Source organism: Tenrec ecaudatus, chromosome 8 (genome assembly GCF_050624435.1).
Source record: "Tenrec ecaudatus isolate mTenEca1 chromosome 8, mTenEca1.hap1, whole genome shotgun sequence".
NCBI lineage: Eukaryota > Metazoa > Chordata > Mammalia > Afrosoricida > Tenrecidae > Tenrec > Tenrec ecaudatus.
This window is the reverse complement of record NC_134537.1, coordinates 164,161,851-164,179,910: the sequence shown is the minus strand read 5'-3', so window position 1 is coordinate 164,179,910 and position 18,060 is coordinate 164,161,851. Positions and strand designations below refer to the sequence as shown.

Here is an 18,060-nt window from a genome sequence, read left to right as displayed (position 1 = left end):
CTTCAGCGTCCTGTTTTTCTTGACTGCAATGATGGCCTCGCTGGTGGACAATGGCCAGGCAGTCCGGCATCTGCTTCCCTGAGAAACTCGACACTTTCTGAAAAACTGTCCAACCGCATCTACACTTCTCAGTGAATATAAACATGGCCCTCATTCTCCAGTACTGTGAAAAACGCGTTAAGTACCTGCCAACTTAAGTTACTGTGTCGGGGAGCACCTTCGTCCAGGCCCAGTGTATTCAGTTCCTCAAAGCTGAAGTTGAGTGTGTAGGGCGTCTGGTTGGCAAGCTCAGTGTGGGGCAGTTCGCCGTGGGCAGCATGACGAGTGGATTCGCCAGGGGGAGCCTGGCCACCGCTGCTCTCACTCAGTAAACGGGGGTCTTCAGGGATGACCTGGCTCTCTGCATTTCTCATTTCTAGGATCTAGAAGCAGGTAAAATAGGCAAATCAATTTTGGAATCTTTTGACAATAGATTAAAAAAGAGACAAGCCAGCCAGGGGGCAGTATAGCACTGAGGAAACACACAACACTCTACTTCTTCAATGCTTCCTTCCCCGCCCGCCCCCCACCGCCAAAACATCACCCCTGTTCTATCATACAAATATGGCTAGACTGGAGCATGTACACCAGTACAGGTAAGAGCTCTCAACACACAGCGTCCAGGGCAGATAACCCCCTCAGGACCAACAATGAGAGTAACGATACCACGAGGGTCGGGAGAAGGTGGGGAGAGAAGGGGGAGAAAGGGAAACCGATGGCAATGATCGATGTACAACCCCTCCCCAGGGGGACAAACACCAGAAAATGGGTGAAGGGAGACAGTGGACGGTGTAAAATATGAAAATAAAAATAATTTATAAATTAAATTATCATGGGTTCATGAGGCTGGGAGGGTGGGTGAAGTAGGGTAAAAAACAGGAGCTGATACCAAGGGCTCAAGTAGAAACATTATTTTGGATATGATGATGGCAACATATGTACAAACGTGCTTGATGTAATTGATGTATGAATTGTTATAAGAGCCCCCAATAAAATGATTTATTAAAATTTTTTTTAAAAAAGAACGCTAGTAAGGTATTATAATGATACTCAGAAAGGAACCTTCTTGTACTATATTTGCCTAACTTGAATTTTAATGAATAGTTTTAAAGGCATGGCAACCATCATCATATGCATACTAAACTCTAACCTGACCGTGCTGTTCTTACTGTAGCTTATTACAGTGCTGATTTGTGAATAAAAGATGCGATGGGGTGAAGCAGAGAGGAGGGGAGCACCCCAGTGTCAGGGGGAATGCCAGAGGAGGAGGGGTCCCCGGCACTGGTGGGTGCGCTGCTCCAGGCAACGGGGCTCTGTACGGCACGGGCGCTGTCTGAGAGCTTCCCCGTGGGACAGCAGCAGCGTGGAGTCGTGCTCATCCCACTGGCTTCAGGAAACATCATCATAACAGATTCATAACTGTGAAACATCTTACTGTGCTTCTGAACAGGTGCCAGTCTCCAAAATTCATATTCATCTCTTTCTTCAGTTCATCAATGTTACACTGAGCTAACACACGGCCGTTTATATTTGCCTAGGTGAAAATAAAAATGAAAAGGCAAGAATGAACTATTTGGGCTAGTAGTCATTTTAAAAAGTATATTTGATGTAGTTTTAAGAAAGCCATTAGAACTCAATGCCGTCCGTCTGTGCTTGACACATGGATGTGTGCATGAACTGCGATAAGAGTTGTACGAGCCCCCAGAAAAATGATTAAAAACAACCCTACAGAACTCAACGCCATCAGGTCCATTCCGATTCCAAGCGGCCCTGGAGGACAGAACAGAAGTGCCCTCTTCAAGGAGTAGGAAGCCTCCCCGGGATTAGTACACGGTTTTCATCTCATGTGATGAGCTCCTAACTGGACGCATCCGAACAGCGCGAGCCCCTGCAGCTTTTCCCAACGATCTTCAGCAGACCCCTCTTCTGCAGCTCAACCCAAGAATCAGGCCTCCCCAAATCTTTCCAAAATGGCTAGCCTTTCTTTCAAGGATGAACATGACAGCAAGTGAGATAAGGAAACGAGTGCTGTTAGAAACCTTTTTGAGAAATACCACTTAAGACTAGCAAAATCACAACTATTTATGCTCATAACTCTTTCGAAATGTCCCTTGGGCGGCATTTAGTACAGAAATATGAGAGCCCTTACTGTGTTCCACTTTTCCAGCGTGTTTTGAACTCACACTCAGACCTCACTGCCATCGAACCCCTGTGGGAGCCCAGGCCCTACGGGAGTAGGACGCCCCTTCTGTCTCCCACGGAGCTGCTGGTGGTTTTACGGCACCCAGCAGCCCGTGCGCAACACAACATTGCCCGCCCTGTGCCACCCGCACGATTGTCATGTTCGAGCCAGTTTTGCAGCTACTCAATCAATCTACCTCCTTGGGGGCCTTTTTCCCCTCGCTGACACACTACCAAGGATGGTGATGGTGTCCTTTCTCCAGGGGCCTGCCTCTGTTGCTAACATATCCAAAGAACATGAGGCGAAGTCTCGCCAGCTATGGAATGGGCACGTACATAGATCTCTTCCGGATGCTTGGCTGGGTAGCTGTCTTCCCAGTTCTGTGGCATGGACTAGGGAGCGCCAGCGGCACTGCCTCTCGGGTGCCAGTCCAGCCAGTGCCTCCAGTGCACTCGGACTTCCTCCCTCAACACCATCGGGCCTTGATCACAGCTATGTCCTGAAACGTGTGCATGTCGGCCAGCGTTTCATGGTGCCATGACTGTGTAGTCTTTAAGGCGTCTTACCCCGACGTAAAAAGACTACCGACTGTAACTGGCATCAGCAGGAACTTGGAATACAGACAGCAGGCCTCACAACGCCAGGCCTCGCTGTTCAATCCCGTGCTGGCTATCAGAGCCGCAAGAAGAGGACCCAGGAGAAAATAAAGGTCTTCACACACACACTGTCACCAAAGTCCATCACCAAGTGTCAGCACGCTCAGGACTACAAGAATGACCACACACATCTGGGGAAAGCGAAGTCATTTAACAAATATAAAAGGCCTTCAAATGTTATGCTCACTTTGGAAAGAGGAGTTGTTAGTAACCTGAATGTAAACTCCCCTGTACCACTCTAGTTCTCAGCATGACATTTTAAAGCAGCTACTACAGCCACTGCCACTGAGTCTGTTCCAACTCATAAGGCCGGTGCACAGGGTGGCTGAGGTCAAGGGCATCGTCATATAAAACACAACCCTGCAGTAAGCCACCTTTTTCCTCTACTCCTATGTGAAATAAAGGATAATATGCTATTTTAGGATCACAATAGTAAGAATCCTGCTTCCGTTTCCATGGCCACTCCGCCCTGCCCGCCGTGGGGGCGTGCCATGGGAACATCACCTTTTTGATGGTCGCACAGTACTGAGGCAGCACGCTCTGGTCCAGGCCTTCGATTTGCTTCAGCCTCTCGCACACTGCATCCACAGTCATGGAGCTCAAGGCGACGATGGGTCCAGACGCTGGGCCCGACCCCTAGATACATTTGGCAAAAATACACGGATGAAGAACATTTAAGGCTTATATGTGAGGTCATGGGGCAGAAAAACCTCATGAAGTGACTACTTAGAAGTACCCTAATTCACAAAACATTTAAAATTATACTAAAAATAGTAGATGTAGGATGGTAAGGAAATGTCGTTATAAGCCATTTTATTACGATAAGCATCCCTCTTACCTAAAAAGCCATATCAAGAAGCTACCTTTGAACGTCGTGATGACTTACAAACAGTAACCACGCTGCTGACACTGTGCAGCTTCGCTGGTTCTTTGAGGACCCGGAGCCCGTGTCCCAGGCCCAATGCTCAGGTCTGACAGCCAGACTCAGCTGACTCCTCGAGGAAACCCACCGCCCATCACTTCCATCTCGCGGCTAGAAAAGCCAGCCCCGACCTCTCAGCATATTCTAATGCCCGTAAACTGCCTCATGTTCAAACAGAAGTTGTCAGAAACAGCACGTTCAGAGGGCTATGATTTTTAAAACTGCTAAGTAAAGGAAACTTAGCTAAGGCAGCTTTTACGTATTTGAAAACTAACACATTTGAAACGAAAACCACCCAGTAACTTTATGACGGTTCCCGGCCTTTCAGTATCCGAGTGGTTAAACTACCGGTCTTCCAGAACAGCAGTCTTTTCCCCTAGGACTATAAAGACCAGCCGGCCCAAAGGGCTCACATTCCCATCTGCCTTTTTGTACTTCAGTTTTCGCCTCAAATTTTGTATTTCTTTCCTGTCATTTCATGTTTTAATAGGAATATTGCAGTACAACCACGTTTCTGAAAACATGCTGGTATTTTTCATTTAAAATAAACTTCCTACATACGCTCTGCCTGGGTGAGTGTATCTAATATTCAAAGTATTAATGATTCACTATTATAGAAATTTAAAATGGTTTCTGTGCAGTTTTAATAATCATGCTTACTTCACCTTTTCTATCTTAAAAAACAAAATCAACAATTCATTGAAATGGTTCAGCTGTAAGGGACTTCATTTCTGTCATCCAATAAAAAAGGAGGCCAGCCCTTTCCCAGGGATGCCCCATTTTGCCTAACCTCCTCCCCGCCCCAGTTCTATGTAAGCAGCTGCCCACTCTCTCTGTGGCTCTGCTTGCTCTGGCATCTCACTGGGAGGGAGCTGGCACTAGGTCACCTTTTCTGTCTGGCCCCTTTCCCTTAAGTCCATGGTACAGGCTTTTCCAGTGCTTCATCTCTTTTTCATGGATGCAGAATCTCTCTCTTTCCAATGACTTGGAATTCTTTCAAGTGCTTTCATTCCAACAGTCAACTCTCTCTGGACATATTTATTTATACGTGTTTATAAAATCGGTTAAAAAAAATCACAATAAAACCATTCGATCAAAGCTGGATTAGAACCAGTGAACAACTTCATCAAGTACTAAATTAGGATAAATGACCCATAGAAAACACGAAGACAAAAATCTTTCCTTGCAAAATTCTAATTCATAAATGTAGAAGAGGGGAACAGAAAATCATGGTCAGGCAAAGGACACCATCACAATGGCTGCAGAGAAGGTGCCTGTATGGAGAGACGCTCAGATCAGTGAATAAAAGTTTAAAAGCTGATGGTGTCTGGCTATCAAAAGAGATAGCGTCTGGGGTCTTAAAGGCTTGAAGGTAAACAAGCAACCATCTAGCTCAGAAGCAACAAAGCTCCCATGGAGGAAGCACACCAGCCTGTGTGATCACGAGGTGTTGAAGGGATCAGGTACAGGCATCGTCAGAACAAAAATCATATCACTGTGAATGGCGGGAGGGGAGTGTGGCGTGGAGACCCAAAGCCCATTTGTAAGGCCACTGGACACCCCCTTACAGAAGGGTCTTGGGGAGGAGACGAGCCAGTCAGGGTGTGATGTAGCAACGATGAAACATACAACTTTCCTCTAGTTCCTAAATGCTTCCTCCTCCCCCCACTATTATGATTCCAATTCTACCTTACAAATCTGGCTAGACCGGAGGATGTACACTGGTACAGATAGGAACTGGAAACACAGGGAATCCAGGACGGATGGGACAGATGATCCCTCCAGGACCAGTGGTGAGAGTGGCGATACTGGGAGGATGGGGGGATGGTGGGTTGAAAGGGGTACTGATTACAAGGATCTACATGTGACCTCCTCCCTGGGGGGCGGACAACAGAAAAGTGGGTGAAGGGAGACGTCGGACAGGGCAAGATATGACAAAACAATAATTTATAAATTATCAACGGTTCATGAGGGAGGGGGAAATGAGGGGCTGATGCCAGGGGCTTAAGTGGAGAGCAAATGTTTTGAGAATGATGAAGGCAATGAATGTACAAATGTGCTTTACACAATTGATGTATGTGTGGATTGTGATAAGAACTGTATAAGCCCCTTATAAAATGATTAAAAACAAGTTTAAGTAGAAACAGGGCGTTTGCAGAGTGTCAAAGCACCTCCCCAAAGAACACTGCACAGGGAAGAGTCGGCAACGCAGAGTGCTGACAGCCAGCCGCCGGCACCTCGACCAGAGGCTCAGGGTCGTCATTACAAGAGTACCAGGAACAGCCCGATGCGCCACCCTGAGTACAGGATACAATATCAATTCTGTGCCTTCTTCCAGAGATGTATAACCTCCTACTATCATGAGAAGCTCAAATGGAGGGGCATCATACAAACTAACTGTGTTCTTCAAAATGCTAATTAAGGTCATGAAACAGAAGGGAAGACTGAGGAACTGGGAGGACGGGGAGGACGAAGTTAAACTAAATGACACTGGATGATGGGTCCTTGGACCAGAAAAATGACATCAGCAGGAAAACTGCTCAAGCGGAAATATAGCCTGTAGTAGAAATACTGATTCAAGTTCAATGGTACCTTACGGGAATGTCATTATGCACCTTGAAGTCTAAGATTATTTTAAAGTAAAAGGTTGCTTTTTAAGCAATCACAAAGACACTATTTATGACTGTGCTGCAAAGGACAAGCGTACAGACGCGGCTAGGCTAAGTCAGACCTCTCATGAGGGGACATGTAACACGTTGGAGTATCTCGTTTCTCTTTCTTTTTTCCCCCAGGTTTTTTTTTTAATCATTTTAGTGGGGGCTCATACAACTCTTATCACAATCCATACATCCATCCATTGTATAAAGCACATCTGTACATTCATTGCCCTCATCACTCTCAAAACATTTGCTCTCAACTTAAGCCCCTGGCATCAGCTCATTTTTCCCTCCCTCCCAGCTCCCCCTTCCCTCATGAGCCCTTGATAATTTCTAAATTATTTTGTCATGTCTTGCCCTGTTTCCATGGAGATTCTGAGAATTCTGTGCTAGATATTTCAATATCAGTGAACTTCCAAACCAGGCCCACTGCCATCCATTCAACCCAACTCTGAAAGCCCTGTAAGGACAAAGGAGAACCACCGGCAGGGTCTCCAAGGCTGCCCCATGCGCCCTTGGAACTGCTGTCCTCTTGGTTAACAGCTGAATGCTGTAGCCACTGCGTCACCAAGACCCCTTTAGTTACAGAGACCCAGTGCCCAGCCACTCTCTCCCAGGAAGCAGGGTACATCTCCATGGGACTCTGTGTTCCCCATTTGTTCCTGGAAAGAGGCTGGTGGAATTGAACTGCTGACCTTGAAGCTAGCAGCCCGATGTGTAGCCCTCTAAGCCACCAGGGCTTCTTGGTAGTGTCACTACCCTTTAAAACACAAAAACGCCACTTTGTGATCCTTGAAAACTTGGACCTTTTATTGATTATTTTGATGTACGTTTTCTTCCCTTGTTGAGAATTATGACGGGGCTTCAGAAAGTTCCTGGGGAAATGGTATAGAATAATAATGTTTCCAGGAACTTTTTGTGGCTGCCTTCTATGTAGAATACATTTTTATTTTTGAATGGCTTTTGTGGGGGTGAAAAACTACTTTACCCTAAGAATTTGATCATTTTCCTTGGTTCTTTGGAGGTAACTTCTACACCCATGGAATTCCCAGTGTGCTGGGAATCCTATATGGTGACTTGGGGCTGGGGCACTGAAAAGCCAGCACACGATAACAGGGAAAAGAGGGGAACTGGAGATCCAATCTAACCAATGTTTCCCAAAGTAGGAGAGACCACCCCTTGGGGGCTCTGGAATGGTCCAGGATCTGCTGGAACAAATGCCTACACTACATCCTGGGCTAGAGTACAAATGTCTCTCATCACTGGGGGGTGCTGAATAATTCTTTTCGGAAAATGGGACAAGCTAAATAAGTTTGGGGACCTATGAATGAATGAATCAATCACACCTATATAATGAAGCCTCAATAAAAATTCTGGCTGCTGACACTTGGGCCAACCTCTTGGGTAGTGACAGATGGGGAGGTGCATGGAAGGTGATAAGCTCCAGGCCCACAAAGCTCTGCACTACCGTTACTGTAGGGCCAAGACGGAATCCATTTGAACTGACTTCAGGGACTTTAAAAGAATTATAAGAGGCTCTCTCTCTCTCTGAACTCACTTCAGGGATTTTAAAAGAATTATGAGAGTCTCTTTCTCTCTCTCTCTCTCTCTCTCTCACGCATACACACACACATTTGAACTGAGTTCAGGGATTTTAAAAGAATCATAAGAGGTTCTCTCTCTCTCTCTCACCCACACAGAGATTCAGTTAGGCTTCATTATATAAGGGATAAATCAGTAAGTCCCTCAAGTTACTCTGCTAAGGAAAAAGAAGAAAAAATCTGAAAAACAGTGTCCTAAGCTTTTGTGGTGATTTCCTTGACCCACCTGAATTCAAACTTTAGAACTCAGTAAAAACATTCACTGTAAAGATTGTGAATTGTTTTTATGACAAATCCTAAAGCATTTATATATTTAATTTGGACATTTTCAGATGACACTATGTGTCCTCTCAAGAGAGGACAAAATAATCATTTATAAAGTATCAAGGGTCCTTGAGGGAGGGGGACACGGAGGAAGGGGAAAATGAGGAGCTGATGTCAGGGGCTAAGGTGGAGATCAAATGTTTTGAGAATGATGAGGGCAATGGATGTACACATGTGCTTTACACAACTGATGTATGTATGGACTGTGATAAGAATTGTATGAGCCCCTAATAAAACTATTTAAAAAAAAGATGTTTCCTCAAATTTAGTCACAACTTTTTGGGTTGTTTATTTTTATTATCCCACTAACAAAGATGATAAGACTTTTTTTCTTTTTCTTTATAAGGATAGCAATTATGTGCCTCTGGATAAATGAAGTAATGGTAATTGTGTGTGAGGTCTTTTCTAAAATGATCCTCATATCTAATGAGAGCAGTAGAAACCAAGTAAATCTTAGTAACCAAAACTAACTTTTTTGGATGGAAATCTCATATAATGAGGGGAAAAAACAGTTTTAAAAAAAGAGAGAGGCAAGGAAACAGCAAAATGTATAATCAATGTCAACAGATAAATTCTTAACAGAAAATGAGTTATATTATTTGGAGAATATGCTGATAATTCAAATAATTTTTAGACTTTACCATGCATGTTCACTTAAAATTTACCTGTGAGAACACATAATTTCAGCACACATCAGATTTTATTAAAAAGAAAAAAATTTTTTTTAATGCATTAAAGGTTAGTTTTTTTAAACTGTTAAATACAAACTTCAAAATATAGACAAACTAGAAATTTCTCTGGGTGAAAATAAAGCTAAGACAACGGAATGAAATTAATAGCTTAGAATAAATTAGCCAGAAATGAGGGCCATGCAAAGGCTGAGTGCAGCTGATGAGATAAACCGAGGCTTCGGAGCGAGCGTAAGTTTACAAACAGCCCAGCACGAAGCTGCCAGCAAGCGCTTCTAAAATGCTCTAACAAAGAGGCGAACAAAGGTCCACGGGGAGTTCTGTACCTGTCTCTGCTTGTTAAACCCCGAGTCAACCGGCTTTAAGGAAGGAAGAAAACAGAATGAAGGACACGAGCTTAAAGTGAAACAGCAGAGACATGTTATTTGTACATCATAACCCCAGGCAGCCCGAGTCAGTCATCTCATTTCCACGCACGTCTAAGGAACTGCTTGCATAGCCTAGCAAAGCAATCACACACACACACACACACACACACACAGATTAATTTCATTAATACGTACTTGGTAATTTAAAAATTATATTCTTAAAATTCATATAGCGATAGGTTCTATTAAAAACGGCATCATGGCCCACAAATTCAACGAGAAAGTTAGGTACAGCAAAGTGCCCGAGGAGTTGCTGGTCCCACTACGCCTACATTAGAAATTAACTTTCAGACAACGTTTCAAAATCAGTCAGAGCTTACTCAGCCTACCACATGATCATTTCATAAAAAAACGAATTAGGTAGCCACACGCTAAGTTGATGTTAAGGAACCAAAAGAACCTGGGTTTTATTTCATTGGGTAGCTGGCGGATTGTGGAGGCAGTGAGAACATGCTTTCAAAAGCAAGGCCTTCACACTACAGCTTCCGAAGCCCGAACGATAATGCTGAAAAAGACCTGCATATGATGACTAAGACAACCACTTGGTTGAGACAGGGTTTTAAAACCTCCATTCCAAGCAGACAGCCACTGATGCTAATTATTTTTGTGGACCTAGCAGATGGGTGGTATTCTCAAAATAACCCCAAAATTAACGACGACATTGTTTCCAAGTCACTTTGCAACAGAAGAAGGTGTTGCTAACCGAATGCCAGCTCTCTCTCTGACCTGCGTCACTGTTTGCAGTCTTTCTTCAGGGCTCCCTTGGGCAACACCTAACTAAAGAGAGGATTTCATGGAACCTCACTTTCTGTGATCAAACTTATTTACACGTAGTCTATCTGAAACCCTGTGTACAATAAGTTTGATGCGAGAGCTGCAAAGACTTGAACACCTATTACAGAAGGTGGCTCATGAAATCAGCTTGTCACAAGAGCACCAGAGCACGAGAGAGAGCTATTGCCCAACCTCCTGGGAAATTGAACTTTGCCTTCAAATCAAGGAACATAATCATTCAAGCCAATGGGTAGGGTTTTGCACTGCACTGAATGGCAATAAAAACACAAGTACTAAACCACGACGACAAATTTGATTTTTAAAACTAACTTGGCGCTGCAGGATTTCAGTATCGTTACTGGGCCAGCATTTCTGGGAAAACATCCCACTCTCATCTTCAAGGGAGAACTCAAGCGCCCTCTCTCCTTCTCGTCCAGGTCTTCTCCTGAACAGCTACGACAGTGCAGTGGGAAACCAGCTGGAGTCAGTGGTGGAAATCAAACACACTCCCGTCGGTCCCCCTCTGTCTTACATGGTATTTGGTCAGCCCACAAGTGGACCCTGTCCAATAAAAACTAAGACCTTCCTTTTTAATATCCTGATTAATTTAGTCGTTTCCACCCATCTCTAAAGTAAAGGTTATATACCATAAGCCAAAGAACCAGACTCACTGCCACAGAGTCAGTTCTAACTCCTGGCGACACTACTGCACTGGGTAGAACTGCCCTGTGGGTTTCGGAGACTGTAACTTTCAGGAGTAGAAAGTCTCATTTTATTCCCATCTCGCTGCCGGAGTTTTATATTACTGATGGACCGATTGATCAGCCCAATGCATAACCACTAGGCCACCAGACCTCCTAACAGCTGAACAGCAGACAGGACCTCAGGCTACTACTGTTTTAGCGCTGTCTTTTTAAGGTTGAGCTTCTGTACAATTAAACGTTGTACTAATCAATTCTTCATGCCATCTCAATGAGGTGCAAAAGTGATCTACCTAAAGCTATCTACAGCGTCCTAAAGGATGACTCAATAGTGCAATCACGCATAAAATTCCCGCCGTGGTGGGTCTCCCAGCTGTAGCCCATTATTATAATGCCTGGGAGAATCTCAGTAAATATTTGTTGAACCAATGACTGGATCACACCCTCTATAATAGATATGTAGCTAAATAATTCAAGGAAGGATAAAGCCACACTGCCTCCTCTGACAATACTTTTCAATGAAACACACATACTGCCAGGAGCGGCAGGCAGGCGCTCCTGGTGTCCATGGTGATGAGGGCCCTCAGAGGGGTTTCCTGCTGGCTGGAAGGTGGGTGGGTGGAGCCCACCGGGAGGCTCCTCAGAAGAAAGGCCTGGCACTGTGCTTCCGAAAAACTCAGTAAAGGACAATCCTATGGGGCAAAATCCTACTGTGACGCCCAGGGGCCCATCATGAGAAGGTGACTGGCCACAGCCGCCCTTTACTTCAACAGCCCGTCCCTTCGGTGTGCTAAGGCGGACTAGCCCTTCAACCAGACTCCGTGCAGGTCTGCATTCTTGATGGATGAGGACATTAAGACGCAGAGGTTAGGGACTGCAAACACTCGAGTACAAGCCAACTCGAATATCACATGAGCCACCTAGTTTTACCACACAAACAAACTGCACTAAAAATTCTGGGAAACTGTGGAGAGGCTTCATGGGGGCAGGGGTGGGAGTGGGCGTGAGGTGGGGAGGGGGAAGCTGCAGGGCAGGGTTCTCTCTGCCTTTGCTGCTTATACGCCTCAGCTCTCCTGGCTTCCTTTCTAAGAAGGCTTCTCTGTGTCAGAGGCTCTGTCCTCTGGCTCCCGTGCTCTCAGCAGCAGACTGGGTCTCCGGTCTCACAGGACACGGCACGTGTACAGTCACATCGTCCCCATCTCCGCCCTGGCCAAATACGTGGACACATCTATCATTTACCGGAGACAGTCACGCTAGATCCTCACAGGTTTCTGAGAGAGAAAAGACCCAACTGCTTTCCTACGAGTCTGCTTTACACAGATGTCCCAGAAACTCTTTGTGGAAAAACGAGGGCCCGCCTGTCGTGTGGAAAACTACCACTGACGGACCTGTGAGGGGCCGGCTGCCTGTCTGTGTTTCACTCGGATGCGCTGCCCTGCAATCCCCGATGCCCAGAAATGACTGTGGCTCAAGTGGTCTTGCCAGCAAGTGCCGCACACAGAGGGCCCTGGAGCGAGCGAGCAGGATGGCGCCAGTCGGCAGTGCGGTCAGCACACACACCCGGCTTTCCTGAGGACGAGGCGTCGACAATTGTTCACCAGCTGTCTCTATGTGGGTGCAGCAGATGGACAGAGTGTTGCTGTTCGGGGCCAGTCCCCGGACAGAGCTGTCTCAGGTACCATCTCGACGGAAGCAGGCTGCCAGGTCTTGGGCCCCTGGAAACACTGGGAGGATTCGTACTGCCAACCACTCTGTGAGCAGCTCAGCACTTAACCATGCACCACCTGAGCTCCGACTACCAATTGGAATTTAAACTGCTTAGTTTTACTAGCCGTCTACGAGTCTGACAAGCTATTACGACGTTTCCTTTCCTGAAAGCAGAGAACAGAGCTGCTCGTCGAGATGGAAGGACAGCCAGTGGCACGGTTACGCTAGCAGACAGACAGAGGCACTAGTACACGCGAGGACTGGGGCCCCTTGCGGTCAGGCCTCTCAACACTTCTCAGGAATGACATCACTCCCCCGTTCCTCAGAAACTCGGGTGAAAACTTGCCCAGTGAGCCCCGAAGTCGACACTGAGAGACACTACCAAACTGCCACTGAGTCCCTTCTGCCTCAGGACACGGGAAGGACCACACCGGGGACGGTTTCTGAGACTGCCCATCTTTACAGGAGCAGACGGAGCGGCCGGAGAGTGTGGGGCGCCAGCAGGCCGACGCTCAGCTCACAGCCCATCAGTGCACCTTGAGAGAGACTCCAGCTATCTCTTCATCCCAAGTGCCCGTCGGCCTTTATTATGAGATTCTTCACGGTATCTGGTTTTCATCCAAAGTTTGCAAAAAATGCTTGCTCAGAAGCACACTGCCTGCATGAATCTGTGAGGCGCTCACTCGACTGACGATCCACGGATTACAGATTCCCTCGACACCCAACCAGAAAGATGATGCTCACTGTCCTCCTTCGTGGGTAGCTGAAGTCACTCAGACCTTTCCGCTGAAATGCCTGTGGTTTAAGAAGAACCATCGACCTTAAATGGGAACGCCAGAACGCCTCTTCTTCCTGGCACTGACTCAAAGGAACCACCACCACCCCGAACAAACCCACTCGCCTCACCGCCCTCGAGTGGAAAGGACTGCCCAGGAACTCAAAGTTCACGGGGCAGGAAGCGGCCTTTCTCCCAGGAAGTGAGCGGCTGCTGGTTTTACACTGCTGACTCATCGCCATTCCACCAGGGCTCCTCGACTCAGAGGGAGTCGGGTTGAAAGTCTTTCTTCCGTCTGATCGATGCGTGCATGCCGTTTAAAACATAGGGATAAACTCAAGTTGTGATATTTTACTACATTAATTACAACCATGCCACATTTCAGCACAGTTTTACATTAAGTTGATCACATTTGTATAGGAGAAACATTCTGTAACTCAATAAAAATTAAAATATAAACTGGGTTTTAAACCCCATACTGAGTGACAAAATGAAGACTTTCTTTCCAAGTCTTTACATTAAATGGATTTTTCTTAAGTACAAACTCTTGAATAATCACTTTCCTGTGCAAGGGACCACTGTCTTCCTAGGCCTCACCTTAGTGTTGGCAAACAAGGGTCACACGGTCCCCGCTCCCTGCTGAATGAGCTCTGTCTGTACCTGCCACCTTTATTTTGACATACAGATTGAGACACACAGACGTGCACTTACACCACATTCCACCAGCTGTGAACACCTGGAATCAGGATGGCTAAAGACGGGTCTCTGGTTTACACAAGTAGCTCGTGCTGCCTTTAGGGGGCTGCGTGGGCACTTTGGGTCTTTCCAAGAATGTCCTGCGCGTGGTCCCACCCCAGGCCTAAGGAGCACAGTTCCGGCTGAGAGCAGAGCGCAGCAAGGAGCCTCAACAACACCACGAACGATCCCTTTCGTTGCTGAAAGACCGCTTTCCTTGTGGTGGACCGAAAACTACCGCCCGCAACCTGTGTCTCATAACTGAAAAAGGGGGAAGCAGCAAGAACTAGAAGGTCAAGTTAAAATATTAGCTTTTTAGTGAATTAATTCATCAACTGTCATGATTTGCATCCAGCTGCTCTACACTAACTGCCGGCACACCGCGGATGCAGAGTTAGTGGACTGGCTGAGGAGGCAGCAGCAGGTGCTAGAGCCCACACCACGAGACTACTCCGTTACCCTCGAGGAGTCTGTGGGGGAGCAGAGGCCCTCAGCAGCATCTTCCTGGATAACTTCCTAACAACACAAAACAGGAGAGGGTGTGGGTGAGAAGGGGAGCAGAGAGCCAAACACGATGATGCATGAAGATGGCGCTAACGTGGTCATAAACACCCCCAAACACTGACACTAACAGGGAATTTCTTTTTTAAATTGTCAATAAAACTGACTTTATCATGAAGAACACCTAGAAAGAAAATGTATTTTGCTTTGGATTAATTAGATTCAATAGTACATTAAATAATGTCCTTTTATCTTATTTAATATCTACCATTAGAATGAAATATTCTTTCAGAAACATCCCCTGATTTTTAGACTGTATGGTTGACATACACACGGATACGAGACATGAGTCCTATGAAAAGGCAGTAGAAACTCACCCGTATAAGGCTGAGTGTAACAAGTTCTGGTCACAGAGACTGTCTCACTACCAGCCAGAAGCCGGGGGCTGTGCACAACATTTACTCACTCAGGCCGCTAGCTGCTTTCCTTCCACAGACATTCACCAGACACGAAGACAGATACAACTGATGTTAGTAATAGTTTATGCATCTTATAACCACTTACACAGTTAGTTGTACTCTTAGACTCCGGAAAGGAAATAACCAGACTTCTAATGCTCTCTATGTTATTATTAGGTGAATATATTAGTTACCCTTTTATATACTTACTAGGCCATTGTTCTGATCTCTGGGCAAATTCGTTTTTATTGATGGACGTGAGATGAGATGTTGGGAACCGCCCGGGTAATACCGTGGCGTGTAAAGGTATGGGGCAAAGAATGGCTATGGAAAAACACGTAACAAAAAAAGGGGTAAACAACGACAGAAATCAAAGTATAATGACATTTATCAAATGAAACTAAGCAAACCAACAAAATACAATACAAAACTACTTAATGTAGATGACAGACAAAACAAAACTGGGAAAAGCCTCACTCATATTCCATTAGAATATCAAAATTCAACATAAGATACCTTCTTCCCTTTTACACTGTTCCTTTAACATAGCGTTTTAAAAAGCAACTAAAATTTTGCCCCTTACCACCTGACACAAAGCGTTTCTCGTGATTTAACAGTATTATAAGCTTATGATGTATCAGGGTCTAAGTAACTTAAACATCAACAGGTTTCTTCAAAGAAAAATGGCCCAATGAACTACTAACAGAACACAATTCATTAGAAAAAGAAGATTCGCTTTAAGTAAAAAAAGAAAAAAAAAGGGTCTCTGCTAAGTGACCAACTAACTGCCAGCATACAGTGTAGGAGTCAGATGACTGTAAGCTCCTAGAGGGCGTACTCGACAGGCAAGCTCAGCTCTAAACGCAGGTGGGCAATCACTACACTGCTCACATGGAACCCATGACCACGGCATTGATTTGCAATCAACTTCATGTAATCGTGAGACAGTCAATTAAATGGGATAAGCAGAAACTAAAAGTCATTATGCTCCATTCTCCATCTTCTGCTACCTTGTTTCATTCCTGATCATTTAATATAATTAGTCTGCTTTCATCATTATGACTAAAAATATAACTAACTTTAAAAACAAAACGTAAAATGTTCTAGAAATAATCAAATTCTTCAAAAAGACAACTGTTGCCGAGTGCCATTAAGTCACTTCTGACTCCTGGCAGGTGCGTCCTAGGGCACGCCTGCCCACTCCGCACTGATGCTAAGGGGGCGCCTCACGGAGCCCCTTCTCCCCCGGAGTGTCTAACTGCCCGCCTGGCGGTGAGCAGCGGAGCACTTGGCCATGGCCCCCCAGGGCTCTGAGAGTAGGCCGCCCCCCAGTCCTACTGCTCATGGAGGGAGGGAGCGAGGGAGGGAGTGAAAGCCAGGTGTCAGCTACGTGATCCAGTGATCTTTTTACAATCCAGTTTGGTCTCAAGGCTTCAATTGACAACTAATATTCAACGAAGCCATTTTATACAGAATCACAATGGACATCAAATGGGAAAGAAACACTCCTTAGCACGCGGTCGCATTTGGCTGGACGGGCGTGTGAAACGCAGTTGTTCTACTCTTTGCTCCTCCTTTTCAAGCAGCAGAACAGGAAGACCATCATGGGGCCGCTACCGATGGACGGCGTGCCTAATTACTTATGGGGCCAACGTTTTAAAAAGCTGGAGATTTCATTTAAATTCTGGAGTGCATCCTTTGCTACATGTATGCTAATCTTCTCTTCCAGCTCTATGGAATTTATTCAGGCAGACAGTTGTCATCCATGAATCCTAGGCACTGAGTTTTCTTAAATTAAGCTAAAGAGGAAGGCAATAAAAACGAGAAATTGTGATGAACCTTTAAGGAGAGCTCTAGAATAGTCCGTGGAAGTATTGCATTGTTCTGTAGGAAATACCAGTTTCTAAGTGGGAATAAACAGTCTGGGTTTGGTGAACGTGGCAAAGCCTATACAACACTGACCTTTTCATCCAAGAGGTTATCGTATTTATATGAAGTAAACAATTATGCAGTACTGGTGATAACCTGAAATAAAACCCTAGAAATGGTCTGTACTGCTATTATCTGGCATTAACTGCGCCATTACAAGCTGTATGTCCCCAATCATTTCTTATGTTTAAAATATAAGAAATGTATTAAATATAAGCTTGTTGAACGACTAAAATTTTGTTACCATTGTTCCAAACACCAAGATATGTCAACATACAAGACAGCACAGTTTAGAAACAAATGAGGAGTAAAATCCATTCCTTGGAAACAGCACAGTCACTCTGACTCTGGAATTAACTTTATCAATAAACACAAGCTCCAAGTATCTCTCATATGAAGACTCTCCTATGAGCTACAACCCATTAACATTCATAATTCTTTCATTTTTCTGAAAAAAACTATTTTTAAATGTAAACTTTACATTTTCCCTAACTTTAAAGCCCCATGCACGTGTGAAACAATGGAATCTCTATGCAGAACATTTCTGACACTTCGCTGGAACAAACTGTTAATATTCCAGACTTCCCCCTCCCCCCCACTCACCCTGTTGTAGAACGGGTGCTGGGGGCCTGTCAAGCCGCTGTAGTAACTGCTATGCGGCTGTGGGGACACAACTCCAGCTCCAAACGGCCCATTGAAAGACGTGGAGGAAGAGCACACGGAGGGAGGCTGGCTGTACCCTGATGGGGGTCTGGGAGGAGCCTCGTGCAATGGTAGGGGGGGATAGGCAAGCCCCCCAATATTAATCTGGTCTCTGGCGGCACGAACATCTGAAAAATGAAAGGATACACCACAAGACAAAAGAAAAGAAGACATTTGCAATTAGTCCAAGGATTCCTTCCTTCTTCGGTTATTTGATAGACAAGGGACTCTACCACTCTTATCGGGGATTCACACGAGGTTAAAGAAAACAGACAGGAAA

The 18,060-nt window shown here is 45.4% G+C and overlaps 1 protein-coding gene across 5 annotated transcripts in view; it reads right to left on the bottom strand.

Annotated features, from left to right (window-relative positions):
- KIDINS220 (kinase D interacting substrate 220) overlaps positions 1–18,060 on the bottom strand; it is a 118,912-nt gene that overhangs the window by 4,643 nt on the left and 96,209 nt on the right. For 3 of the 5 annotated variants that reach the window (XM_075557135.1, XM_075557137.1, XM_075557136.1), the window contains 6 exons: positions 17,682–17,908; positions 15,360–15,473; positions 9,397–9,429; positions 3,382–3,513; positions 1,475–1,573; positions 186–422 (listed from right to left, as the gene is read on the bottom strand). In XM_075557135.1, the coding sequence (XP_075413250.1) occupies positions 186–422; positions 1,475–1,573; positions 3,382–3,513; positions 9,397–9,429; positions 15,360–15,473; positions 17,682–17,908 (842 nt within the window). The remainder of the gene's footprint in view (positions 1–185; positions 423–1,474; positions 1,574–3,381; positions 3,514–9,396; positions 9,430–15,359; positions 15,474–17,681; positions 17,909–18,060) is intronic. The other 2 variants (XM_075557138.1, XM_075557139.1) reach the window with 1 other exon arrangement.